At 53.0% G+C, this 12,604-nt stretch overlaps 1 protein-coding gene across 7 annotated transcripts in view; it reads right to left on the reverse strand.

Moving 5' to 3' along the window:
- CAMKK2 (calcium/calmodulin dependent protein kinase kinase 2) overlaps positions 1-12,604 on the reverse strand; it is a 56,537-nt gene that overhangs the window by 11,536 nt on the left and 32,397 nt on the right. For 2 of the 7 annotated variants that reach the window (XM_027124819.1, XM_027124817.1), the window contains exons 8-16: positions 12,075-12,096; positions 11,858-11,946; positions 10,548-10,747; positions 9,744-9,797; positions 7,432-7,505; positions 7,258-7,345; positions 5,775-5,903; positions 1,212-1,312; positions 632-674 (exon numbers count right to left, since the gene is read on the reverse strand). In XM_027124819.1, coding sequence (XP_026980620.1) covers positions 632-674; positions 1,212-1,312; positions 5,775-5,903; positions 7,258-7,345; positions 7,432-7,505; positions 9,744-9,797; positions 10,548-10,747; positions 11,858-11,946; positions 12,075-12,096 — 800 coding nt within the window. The other 5 variants (XR_003436744.1, XM_027124820.1, XM_027124821.1 and 2 more) reach the window with 5 other exon arrangements.

The following is a 12,604-nucleotide window of genomic DNA, read 5'->3' on the forward strand; positions in this document are numbered from 1 at the left end:
GAAGGGGTGCAAGTATTTGTCACCTCAGTCTTGCGGGGACAAAAATTCTCATCTGTCCTGGGAGGCGCTGGGACTAATGAGCTGGGTATGTGTTTGAAAGAGGCTGGCTGACTGGTGAGAAGGTCCGGATCCTCCCCAGAGGCAGGGGACTCTCACACTCATTTGCAACAGGCTGGAAGGGGACTTATTTTCTAGGTCTTAACCCATCAGAGAAGAAAGGGTGGATGCTGGAGAGCCCCAGGGGGGAGCCCCCGAGCGCAGCATGCCCGATCTAGGCTCTGATCGCTGACCCAGAGCAGGGGCTGCCTCGGCCGTGACACAGCTTCAATGCCATTGACGTGCACTGAGCACATGTGGGTGCCCGACTAGGTCTAAGACCTGGGTGAGTTCACAGGCATTCCGGGTGGAGCGCCATGCACCCGCAGCCTCAGCCCACATGCACAACCCACCGTCGGGTCCAAGCCCCTGGATGCCCCTCATTTTCTTCCTGGGTCCGGAGGCCCAAGGTGAGCCTGGGCACAGCAGCCTGGGCTGGAAGGAACGTCCACCTGGGTGGGGATGCCCCGTGCTCTGCAGCTGCCCCCGCCCCCAAGCCCTGGCAGAGGCTAAGGCACAGGCAGGCAGGCGTTACCTTGGGCTCAGACAGGGGCTCACACTCCCTGGTTGGTTTTTTGCTGGAATCGCCAGAGGGGAGGGAAAAGGGAAGTGAGAAGGGACACTTGGGACCCATGGAATTCCTGTCCCCCACCCCAGAGACACTCAGACCCCGAACACCAGCTTCACGGAGCTGTTGCCAGGGTAGTTAGGAGCAGGACACCTCTCCGCCGTGAGACGCAGGGTCCCATGAGCGAGACTGGCCTTGCTCACCCACCACAGGGACAAAATCCCACCGTCAAGCATGCATGCTTTGGGGTCAAACAGCCTTTCTGATTGTCAGCCACTCCCCCACCCTCGTTAAAGTGCAAGTCCCCCTGAGAAAGGTCAAACTTCCCTGTGGATTAGCTGTCAGCAAAGGAGGCGGGCTGAGTCCAGGGTGGGGCAAAACCAAAGCCAGCGGCTGCTCGGGTCTCCCCAGTGTGCCCAGTGGGGCTGGTCTGAGTCCTTCTGGACACGGCCGCTGCAGGGCTGGGCCCACACAGAGTCGGCCGGGCAGGGCTGCCCTGCGTTCAGCCTCCAGCTCCCCACCCCGAGGAAGGCAGGTGGACACTCACATGAGCAGGTTTCCAGGCGCTGACAGCGAGCGCTCCTCCCGCCGGCTGCCCTCAAACGGGTTCCCGAAGGAGCGTTTTCGTATCATGGTCTTCACCAGGATCTGGAGGAAAGAAGAGGAGGCTCGGCCACATGGGGGAGATTCCAGGCAGCATCCTCCCTCGTGCGACTCCACGAGTCCCATCTACCTCTTCCTTTCTCCCCACAGCCCACCCCCGCTGCCTGCCAGCTCCCAGGGCTTGTGGCTGATGGCGGGCCTTTGAGAGACACCCACCAGGGATACAGCAGCCACAGCCATCACAAGTCTCACTGGCCTGCTCCTCAAATCTCCACGGCTCCTGGCTGCCAACAAGATAAGGTCTAAACTCCTCAGTCTGACATTCAAGGCCTGGCATAAGCTAGTCTTGCCTACTCAACTGCCAGGGGACGCTGTGCTCCAGGAGAGCTGGCCTGTACTGTCCGTCCAGTACCCCTGGTACCATCTGTCTCACCTGAGCCATCACTGGACATGCCCTCCTGGCCCATCAACCTGTCTCATCTTCAAGGCCAGGCCTTTATTTTTGGTGAAAGCCATCTACAACCAACGCAACAAGTAACCAACTATTGCTTCCCAGGTATAATCCTGGGAGGGGGATGGGAGTCACTGCACTTTTAACTGAAATGTAATTCACACAGCAAAAAAGTCTCCATTTTAAAGTGTACAATTCAACGGTTTTTAGCATATTCACATCACCACTGTCTAATTTCAGAACATTTACATCACCCCGAAAAGAAACCCAGTACCCATTAGCAGTCAGTCCCCATTCCTCCTCCCCTCCAGCCCCTGGCAACCACCAATCCACTTTCCGTCTCTATGGGTTTGTCTATTCTCATTTCATATAAATGGAATCATTCAGTACGTGGCCTTTGGGGTCTGGCTTCTTTCACTCAGCATGTTTTCAAGGTCCATCCACGCTGCTGCACGAATCATTGCTTTATTCCTTTTTATGGCCTGGTAATAATCCTTTGTGTGTATATGCCACATTTTGTTTATTCATTCATCCTTTGGACTGTTTCCACTTCGGGGCTATAGTGACTAATGCTACTATGAACAATTTGTGTACAAGTTTTTGTGTGGACACTTTCCACACAAAATGTTTTCGTTTCTCTTGGGTGTACACCTAGGAGTGGAATTCTTGGATCATTTGGTAACTCTATGTTTAACATTTTTAGGAGCTGCCAGACTGTTTTCTACAGTGGCTACACAGTTTTTTACAGTCCCACTAACAATACAAAATGGTACCAGTTTCTCAGGGGGCTGCATTTTAGCTGAGGATGAGAAACATCTGTCTCAGTCTAAGGAGCTGAGGAAACATCCCAGGACACTGAGGGTGACCAGTCCACGGGCTGGTGTGGTGTGAGGGCAAGAGAGGTCAGAGGTCCCGAGAGTCCTTTTTTTAAGTCTGAGAGGCACTGGGAGCTGGCATGTCCACTGTCGTGAGTGGGAACACTTTGGTGTCCCCCACCCCATCCACCCTAAGACAGACTGGGTCCGCAGCTTGGCTGGGAAACACCTGCCAGAGGAGGGGATCTTTGGGGAGAAGGTAATATCCCTCCATCACGTCCCTCAGCCACTGCTCAGCTTCCCTCCTCTGCCTTCCAGTCTTCCCTTCAGCCCATCCTTTCTGAAACCCAGATCTGATTCCCTTACTCCCTGACTTGGTCTCTCTCACCCACAGGAGTTTGGAACTTATCCTGTTACCAGTCAGGGAGTCATGGAAGGTTCGTGGTGATGCTTCTGCCTGCTGTATTTCATGAAGGAATTTTCAAGGAGGTGGCCTCAACACCCTGTAAGGCTCTGGCCTCCTTCCAAGCAGAGCATGATGCCTCTTCAAGCTGTTTCATGTACTGACTGAGCTTGTGGATTTTTTTTTTAAAGGGTTTGCTGCTAAAAAGGAAAAAAAAATGTGTTTAAAAAACCACTAAAAGGTGGAAACACCCAAATGTCCATCAACTGATGAATGGATAAGCAAAATGTGCTCTAGCCACACAATGGAATACTTTTCAGCCCTAGAAAGGAATGACTGGCTACAATGTGGATGAACCTCGAAAACATCATGCTGAGTGAAAGAAACCAAACACAAAAAATCACATACTGTATGACTCCATTTATATGAAATGTCCAGAATAGGCAAATCTATAGAGACAGAAAACAGACTAATGGATGCCAGGGGCTGGGGGGAGGGGAGAACAGAGAGTGAGTGCTAACAGGTACGGGGTTTCTTTCGGGATGATGAAAATGTTTCAGAACTACAGAGGTGATGGTTGCACAATATTGTAAATGTACTACATGCCACCGTATTGTTCACTTTAAGTGGTTAATTTTATGTTACGTGAATTCTACCTCAATTTAAAAAAAAAAAAAGAAAGAAAAGAGAAACGCTGAGCTAGAGAATGAAGGCTGTGCCCCTTGGCAAGCACTCAAGGTCCCTCCCTTGCCAAGGCCCGAGCTCTGTGGTTCCTGGAACACAGGGCCTGTTTCCTCTGAGCCTGTGCAGGCACCATCCCCCCGGTGAGACTGGCCTCCCCAGTCCTCAGGACCCAGCGAAAGGGGCTCCTGCCCTGTGGCGCCTGCCACGCCTGCTCCTCTACCCGCTGGCCTGTCACCGTGTGATGGCACAGGAGAGTGATTCTTTCTTTCTAGATCCATCTTCCTTATGAGGCCGGGAGCCCCATGAGAGCTGGCACTGTCCCTTGTTCACCTCTGTAACCCCGTGCCCGGCACACCCTGGGTGCCAGGATGGGGCCTAGGCCTCCCCGCTCCAGCCCCTCCTTCTCAGACAGCTGCTGAAGCCCTCACTTCCTCCCTGCCCCCCACAGTCCATTCTCCACGTGGGACCTTCCCAAGGCCAATAATGATCATGCCTGAATCAAACCTCTTGGAACCAAGACTTAAACCTCTGCTGTGGCCTCAGGCCTTGTGTGGCCTGGCCCCACCTCCCGTCCAGCTTCACGCCACCCTCCCTTCTTTGCCCCGCTTCAGCCACCCTGGCTTTCTTGAGGTTTCTCATGGACATGATCCCACCAGAGGATCACTGCGTTTGCTGTTCCCTTTTCCAGGAATGCCCTTGCCCTTTACCCTCTCTCGGCCTGATTAACACCCCGCCATCCTCTCAGCGTGCATCTTCCAAGAGGCCTCCTCCAATCCATCACCTGGGCTGCATTCCCCTCTCAGGCGTACCCCTTGCAGCCCCTCTGTTACTTGCATAATTTACTTGTTGGTTCTTTGCCCAGCGTCTGCAGGCACCACGTTTGTTGTATTCATCTCTGTATCCCCTGCTCCCAACACAGGCCTGGGGAAACCACTCAGTGTTCAAGAAGTGTTTCCTGAATAATCAATGCCTATTTCAGACCTCTAGGGTCAGACGCCTTCTCCCAAGAATACCCACAACCAGGAATAGAATAACCCGGGGTGGACGCTGGGAGCCCGACGTCAGCTGCCTTCCCAACGGCAGGCTCGGGACGTGGGTGCAGCGAGCGGGTGCATGAGAAGGAGGGGGTGTGTGTGGGTGAGTGTTCAACAGCAAAGACTGTGCAGAGGCCACGGGCTGGGGAGGAGGAGGAAGATGTGAATGGATGCCCCACCCGGGGGCTCAGGTTTTGGAGGGAGAGAGAAAGTGTGTGGGGAAGCAGAGGGTGAGGTGCAAAGCTGGGAGCGAAGGAGCCAGCACTGGGGGCTCCTAAAGGGGGGGGGTCACTCGAGGCTGGACACGGCAGAGCCTCCCCTCCCAGAGCCCAGGGCCCTGCCTGCCTGCTGGGGCTGACGCTGGCCAAACACACCCGGGACTCCCGAGGTGGCCGCGGTGGGGCAGCCCACCGGATTCTGCCCCTAGGACTGCAGCCTGGGCCCCAGGGCCCTGAGGGTCCTGGTCTCCCTCCTGGAGCCACACACCCTCTGGGCAGAGGCTTGGCAAGTGGGTGATTCCCTGAGTCTTCGAGGTTAGGCCTGAGGACTCCAATTCTAGCTCCTTCTTCCTGGGTCAGGACCCAAATGTAAGGCCATAAAAGGGGTCCCAGGAGTCGGGAAGAGCTTTCTGAGGCACGTTAAGTGGGGGCCCTGCCTCTAGCCCTGGCAGCTGCCCACAGGGCAGAGATGAGACGAGCTCAGTCGTCTACTCTGGGGACTGAAGACCCAGCCAGTGGGGAGCCCGTCTTGGAGACCTCGGCTCCAGCTGCCACCCTGGGCACCTGCCCTGGTCCTTCCCCTCCTGCTCCCCTGACACGCTCTGAAAGCAGGAATTCCAGAAGGGGCAGTACAATCCTTAGAGAGGGGCTACCCCTGTCTACAGTAACCTCGGACCCAGCTGTAGACAGAGCTCGCACTAGAAGACGCAGGGGCCACCTGGCCTGACGTGTGACCAAGGCCCAGAGGCTGGTAGCTGTAGGTGAGGGGCAGACCCGGCCATCCCCTGACGCTCAGGCCCAACGTCTACTTCTTAGTGGTCCGCCCACATCCCAGCTCATCCTCGCTGGCCCGCGGTGGGCTCTCTGTCCCTGCTCTCAGGCAGTGGTTTGCCCCACCTTACCACGGTTGCCAGACTGGGTATGTGTTTGACCGAATTCTCCACCTCCTCTTCTGTCACCTCGACCAGCGTGCAGTTCTCATCCTCTGATGGCAGCGGCTCTGCCCCGTGCCTCGTGACCCAAGGGTGCAGCTTCAACGAATGACAGGAGGGGTGAGGGGCGGGCACAACTGGCTCCCAGGAACCCTGCCTATGAGCGGAGCCAGGGAGGGGACGCGGGAGGGGAGAGGCAGTGGCCTGAGGTCAGGCATGCAAGAGAGCAGGCAAGCCAGGCAGAGGCTGGGGGGAGAGCGAGGTGGGAGGAAATGTGAAACAGACGAAGGACAGACAATGGGAGGAAGCTACGAGGCCAGAACGTGAGCCGGGCTGGATTCGCCACCTGGCCCCAGGTCTCGGCAGAAGTGCCTGGAATTTGCCATCTGCGTTGCACGGTTGTCTGAGGAGCACCCATCGCTCCTCAGCAACTCTCCCTGATGCCTGGAAGGCTCAGCTCAGAGCAGGCAGCATCCTCCCCATTTCACAGAGAGGGAAACAGAGGCATGGGGTGGCACAGGGAGAAGGATACAATCAGGAGAGGACCCAGGCAGAGGTCTGCCCCCCAACCACCTGCCCCTGGGGTCCAAGCCCTTATCTGTAACCTTCTGGGCTGCCCCCTCTTCAACTGCTAGTTAGCTGAGGTGCCTCGGAGCTCCCGAAGCAAATCTCTAGGTTTCTTAAAGATCCATGTGTGTGCACGTGGCATTGGCAGGGCTGTAGGGGGTGGGTAGGGATCTCTTCTAACAGTGCTTTCTGCAACAGAGTGGAATTCAGCAGGCCGGGGTCAGAGGTGGGGGGTCAGATTGCTCACTAACTTCCTCCCACCCCAACTGTACTTTCTCAAAGGGACAGGCAGGGTCTAAGAAAAGACCCCAGGGGCTTCCCTGGTGGCACAGTGGTTGAGAGTCCGCCTGCCGATGCAGGGGACACGGGTTCGTGCCCCTGTCTGGGAAGATCCCACATGCCGCGGAGCAACTAAGCCCATGAGCCATGGCTGCTGAGCCTGCGTGTCCGGAGCCTGTGCTCCGCAAAGGGAGAGGCCACAACAGTGAGAGGCCCGCGTACCGCAAAAAAAAAAAAAAAAAAAAAAAAAGACCCCAGGATTGCAGCAGCCACATACTGGAGCACACAAAAACCTGGTCTGGTCCGGTCTAGGGAGGGTGGATGCCATCAGCCCAAGCCAATTGGAGCAAGCGCTAGCTCCTCGGCTGGCAGCGGATCCCACTTCCACAATCACAGTGAACACGAGTCCCAAATCCTCCCCCACAAGCCCCCAGCACCCCAGAGGCCCCAGGACATGGAAGGGCAGTGGTGCCAAGAAGGACACAGTGCTGTAAACAGAGGGGTGTGGGGCCTGACTGAGGCAGGGTTGAGCCAAACAACTCCAAGCAGAGGACACAGGCTGAGCCTCCAGCACATGCCCCAAGGGGCAGCAGCGGCCCCCAGGTACCTTGATCTCAGGCACCACGATCCTCAACTCGGGGTTCTTGTCCAACATGCGGGTGATCAGGTCCTTCAAGTCCTCGGCTATGTCAGGTCTGGGGATGGGAGATACATCAGGGGTGGAGGACGTCATCAAGGGCTCGGAGAGAAAGGCAACTTGGGGTAGACGGACAATACTCACTGATCTGGAAATTCCAGGGCCTGACTCTTGATCTTACTGTGTAAACACATGATCCGCTCATCCATGAATGGGCACTGCAAAGAGAGGTCAGGGACAGGGTGGCCATCAATGGCTGGCACATCTGTCCTGCAAGGGCAGGCAGCATTCCACACAGGTTGCAGCAGAGAAAGAAACAGCCCAGTGGCCCAATCCAGGGACAAAGCAGATCCCATTCCCCAAAGATCTAAAAGGACCAGGATTGTCTTTCCAGAAGGGCTGGAGCCTTCCTAACCACACTGGCTTTCCTCTGTAGCTGTGCTTTAACTTACCAACTTATACAAAAGCAAACACTCTTTTCACCCACCTGCCAGTTGAACAATAATAATAATACAAAGAACAGTACAAAAGACAAAGCAGCAGCAGCTGTGATTTGTGAGGGCTTAGCCTGGACCAGGCCCTGTACTGAGGTTTCTCAGCACCAACATTTCATTTGGCTGTTACCTCTGCCCGGAATGTTCTTCCCACCAACATCTGCGTGGCTTGTTTTCTCCCATCCTTCAGGTGTCTGATCAAAGCTCACCCGCTCAGGGGGGCCTTCCGGAGCTCCTGTCTAAAACAGACACCCCCTCCACCTCCATCTGATTTCTCATCATAGCACCTCCCCCTGACATTATATTACATATGTATTTGGGGACTTCCCTGGCGGTCCAGTGGTTAGGATTCCACGCTTCCACTGCAGGGGACACAGGTTCAATCCCTGGTCGGGGAACTAAGATCCGCATATCACATGGTGCGGCCAAAAAAAAAAGAAAGAGAGGGTGGGAGGGAGGGATACGCAAGAAGAAAGAGATATCGGGATATATGTATATGTACAGCTGACTCACTTTGTTATAAAGCAGAAACTAACACACCATTGTAAAGCAATTATACTCCAATAAAGATGTTAAAAAAAAAAAGAATTTGTCCACTGTTTAACTCCTGCACTGGAACATCAGCTCCAAGAGGACAGAGAGTTTTGTCTGTCTTGCTCACTGCTGACACCCAGTGCCCAGGAACATCCCTGGCACGAAGTAGGGGCTCGATAAATACCTGCTGAATTAATGAATGCTTGAATTATTTCTGTTGATCCTCTCAGAAGCCATAAAAAATAGTAAATGTGATTCTCATTTTACAGAAGAGAAAAAACCAGAAGCTCAGAGAGGTGCCGTGTCCTGGGAAGCGCAAAGCCTAGACCGGGCTGACTCTGAAGCCCGTTCATGCACCACCCCTGGGTGACAAGTTGATGCTTTCACTTGGTGGAGGGCCTGACCCAGGAGGAGCTCAGGGATTGTTCTGGAAAAAGAAACCTTTATGTGGGGTGCTCAGAAGGTTGGAAGAGGTCACAGAAAGTGACCTGGTCCACTCCTGTCCGAGGAAAATGATTTCATTAAGAGCAGTAACGAGATAAGAGTTTGGATTGCACAGGTGTGCAATCAATTTGACAGAACTCATTAAATAGTACACTTAAGATCTGTATGTTCCATGATATGTAAATTTTACCCCCAAAGAAAAAAATGAAAACCACCAATAGTGAGCTCTAGCTAATGACTGCACTCTGAAGTGTATGTAAGGAGGTACAATTCTTAACAACTTGGCTATATGATCGAAAATGTTCTCATCAAATGTTGGGTGCGGGGAGGAGATTATAAACTCCTTTACTTCCTCATGGGGCTAGTTTCTTAAGCTTTCCTCAATAGGAGTACAAGCTCATGAAAAGGAATAATCCTCACATAATCAACCTGAACTTCAGAGTTTAAAATAGAAGCCCCTAAATGTCAGTTATATAAAAACAACAAAAGAACAACAACAGAAAGAAGACAAAACAGCACTCCCTACATCAATGATGCCAAACGAGTTTTAACTTCCATTCCAATTCTAGTCCTCCAACAACAGCTTCTAGGAACACTGTTGAGAAGAACATCAAGGCAGTACCAGGCTCAGGAAGAAAGAGTGCCGTTATTGACTAGTGATGCCTATCTGCAGTTTAGGAGAGGGTAGAGGTGGCACATTTGCTGTCCTTGCCCTAAATTCATCAACTACTGTATTTACAACCTCTACAGCCTCTGCCAATCCTTCTGTTTTAACAGTTCGTTTTGTCACACATATGACTATCAATATGAATACAGCTATGTATATCTGGAAAGGCATCTTTTTTCATATTCAGATCTAATGGTGAAAATAAAATGAAATAACTTTTTAAGTGAATAAGTTCTATCTCCCTGCAAGGAGAGATAACTATTCATCCAAGGGGGCAACCCACAACACCCAGGGTACAGGACACCCCACCCTGTTACCTGGCCAAACACAAAGCAGTACAGCGTCACACCCATGGCCCAAACATCCAGCGCCTGCAAGACAAAGAGCTCCGTGTGAGGGGCCAAGGGGCAGTAAAGGGCGTCTAATGCTTTCACCTGTCCAGCACCCAATCCTTCAGCTTTTCTTTGGGGAACCACGTCTTCTTGACTGCTCAGTCCATGGGAGTTTGGGTGAGACTATTCCTGCTCCCCAAACCCCATGCCTCTGGGTGGGCACAGGACCCAGGCCTGGCCAATGAGAGCGACACTTCCCCCAGGCACAGTGATTGGTTCAAGGACGGGCACATGACCCACACTGGGCCAATCAGAGCCAATCCCAGGATTTTCACTGGAGCTCTTCATAAAAAAAAAAAGCTCTTTCTATTGAGGCTGGTAAACGGGTAGAAAGTAGTCTGGAGCTGCTGATGACCATCCACCCGGGGAGGAAACCAATTCAGGAAAACAGAGCTGAGGGGACTTCCCTGGTGGTCCAGTGGTTAAGACTCCACGCTTCCACTGCAGGGGGCACAGGTTCATCCCTGGCCGGGGAAGTAAGATCCCGTGTGCCACGTGGTGCAGACAAAATTTTTTTTTAAAAAAGGAAAACAGAGCTAAGAGATGGAGAGATGGATTCCTCTTTGAATTCCTGTATCTAGCCAAGCCTGAAAACAAACGCACCGCGCTCCTCATTCACATGGTCCAATGGATTCACTGTTTAAGCCAGTGAGTTGGGTTTTTGTCACTTACAGCTGAAAGGACCATAACACAGGCAGAACTCCTCATTGCAGGCAGGGCCAAACCTACCTTCCCAGAGAAGATCTTCCGGGTCTCCGAGAGCGACTCAGGCGCCATGAAGGCGGGAGTGCCCACGGTGTTAGAGAGGAGGGCGTCGCTGCCCTTAAACTCGTTGCTCACGCCAAAGTCCGCAATCTTGACGTGCCCATCTTCTCCAACCAGCAGGTTGGAAGGTTTGATGTCCCGGTGGATGATCTTCTGGTAGTGTACTGGGGGCGGGATGGGAGAAAGGGGGGCAGGAAAACCACGTGAGGAGCTCCATGTGGCCCACACAGCTCAGAGACACAGGCAGGAACCTCTCTGTTCTCCCAGGGTCCCAGGCCCTTCCCAGCCTTCCCCTCTCAAACCTGCTGAACACCCACAGCTCTGAAAGATAAGAGGAGTGTCTCTAAGGAAGCTGTCCCATCCTCCAAACTGAGGAGTGAAACACTGACTGCCAACAGCAGTTGGTAACTGCCTGCTACAGTCTAAGTCATGTGAGCGTGGAGAGTTTTTGTTGAGCTTGGCTCCCAGCTAGAAGCCTCAAGACTTGTGACAAACATCTTTTCATTTACTAATGCCACCACTCGACCTGAACACCAAACCAACAATGACTGGAGCAGGTCAATCTGAAGTGTGAAGCACAACAGGACTGAGGACTTGGCTAACTGTTCCTGCCTGGATGTCAGCTCATGGGAGAGGACAGTCCTATGGCTTGGAAGACCCAACTGCACTTCTAGGGTGATGACGATGGTGATGATGAAATGATGACATTGGTAATAGGAGCAGCAGCTGACTTTGCTGGATGCCCAGTCTGAGGCCTTGCCCTGTGTTAAGTGCTTCCCATTCACCCCATTTCAATCTCACAACAATCCTATGTAATAGGCAAAGGGTATGAGTCAACATGTTTAACAACCAGAGGCAGAAAGGACACCCTGCCAGTCAGAACTACTGATGTCCTGGCGGATTGCCGACCTGGAGAGAGAGATTTTATTCCCATTTTACAGATGAGGAACTAAGGTTCCAGGAGATTAAAAGGATCCCAGGGTTGTTGGGAATAAGGGAAGATGCAAGGCACTTAACAGTGCCTGGGACACATAGAAAGTGCTGGATAAACAGTCACTAACACTATTGCTCTTAATTTTTCTATGTGGCAGGAAGAAGGGTTTCTGCTCGCAGGAGGCATGGCCCCAGCAGGTCTCTCTGCAGCTCAGACAGTTCTTCTTCCCGCACACCTCCCTGTGCTCCGGGAGGGACATAAGAAACCCTCCACCTTCCATCCACTACCTGGAAATGCTAAGCACCCCCTGGGTGAGAGTCCTCCCACAGGCCCCACTTACAGTACTCGATGCCTTTGATCAGATCCTGGAAATAGAAACGGGCCTGGTCTTCAGAGAGCGGTTTGAGGGTGGGCACTTCCATCACAGGCCTGAAAAGTCGATACATGCATGAAAAGCAAACCAGACACGCTGGCCTTTGCCCTCTCTCACCACCTCACTCAGCTTTGCAGCTCAAGAAGCTTCAAGCATCACACCTGCTGGGAATGGGGACACTCACCCTTGGTTGACCAGTTCAAACACTGTAGGATAGAGAAGGGGGTGAATGGTTACACTGGGAATTTGGAAATCCATCTTCCTCCCCCTCCTCCCCAACTCCCAACCACCCCTAGAAACACCAAGAAGCACTGAAACTAACATTGGGGCTGGGGCGAGGAACAGTCCACTGAACCAAAACCATGGAAGGTTCTGCTTTTCTAAGTTCCCATGAGGAGGCTAGGGGTCAGAGATTTCTGGTATCCCTGGGACCCCAGCCTGGCTGTACTTCTAGTCCTCAAACAGCTGAGGACCCTCTACCAGAGAAAACAAAGCAGGAAGACCCGAGACAGGTGGGGGCGGCTCCTGGACTCCTTTCATCTTCCTCTCATACCTGGGGGGTGGGGGCGACTCCCAGGGATCTAACTGATGCTAAGCTGTGTCCTCTCACTCACACCCAGGTCCTGAGCCACCTTATGCCACAGAACAGGTCTAAGGGGACACAACCCAAACATCAATTTACTTAGGCACAAAGAAGTAGCCCTAGAGGACTTC

Source organism: Aethalodelphis obliquidens, unplaced genomic scaffold (assembly GCF_003676395.1).
Source record: "Aethalodelphis obliquidens isolate GAN/ISIS:26980383/991018 unplaced genomic scaffold, ASM367639v1 scaffold28, whole genome shotgun sequence".
In the NCBI taxonomy this organism is placed as follows: domain Eukaryota; kingdom Metazoa; phylum Chordata; class Mammalia; order Artiodactyla; family Delphinidae; genus Aethalodelphis; species Aethalodelphis obliquidens.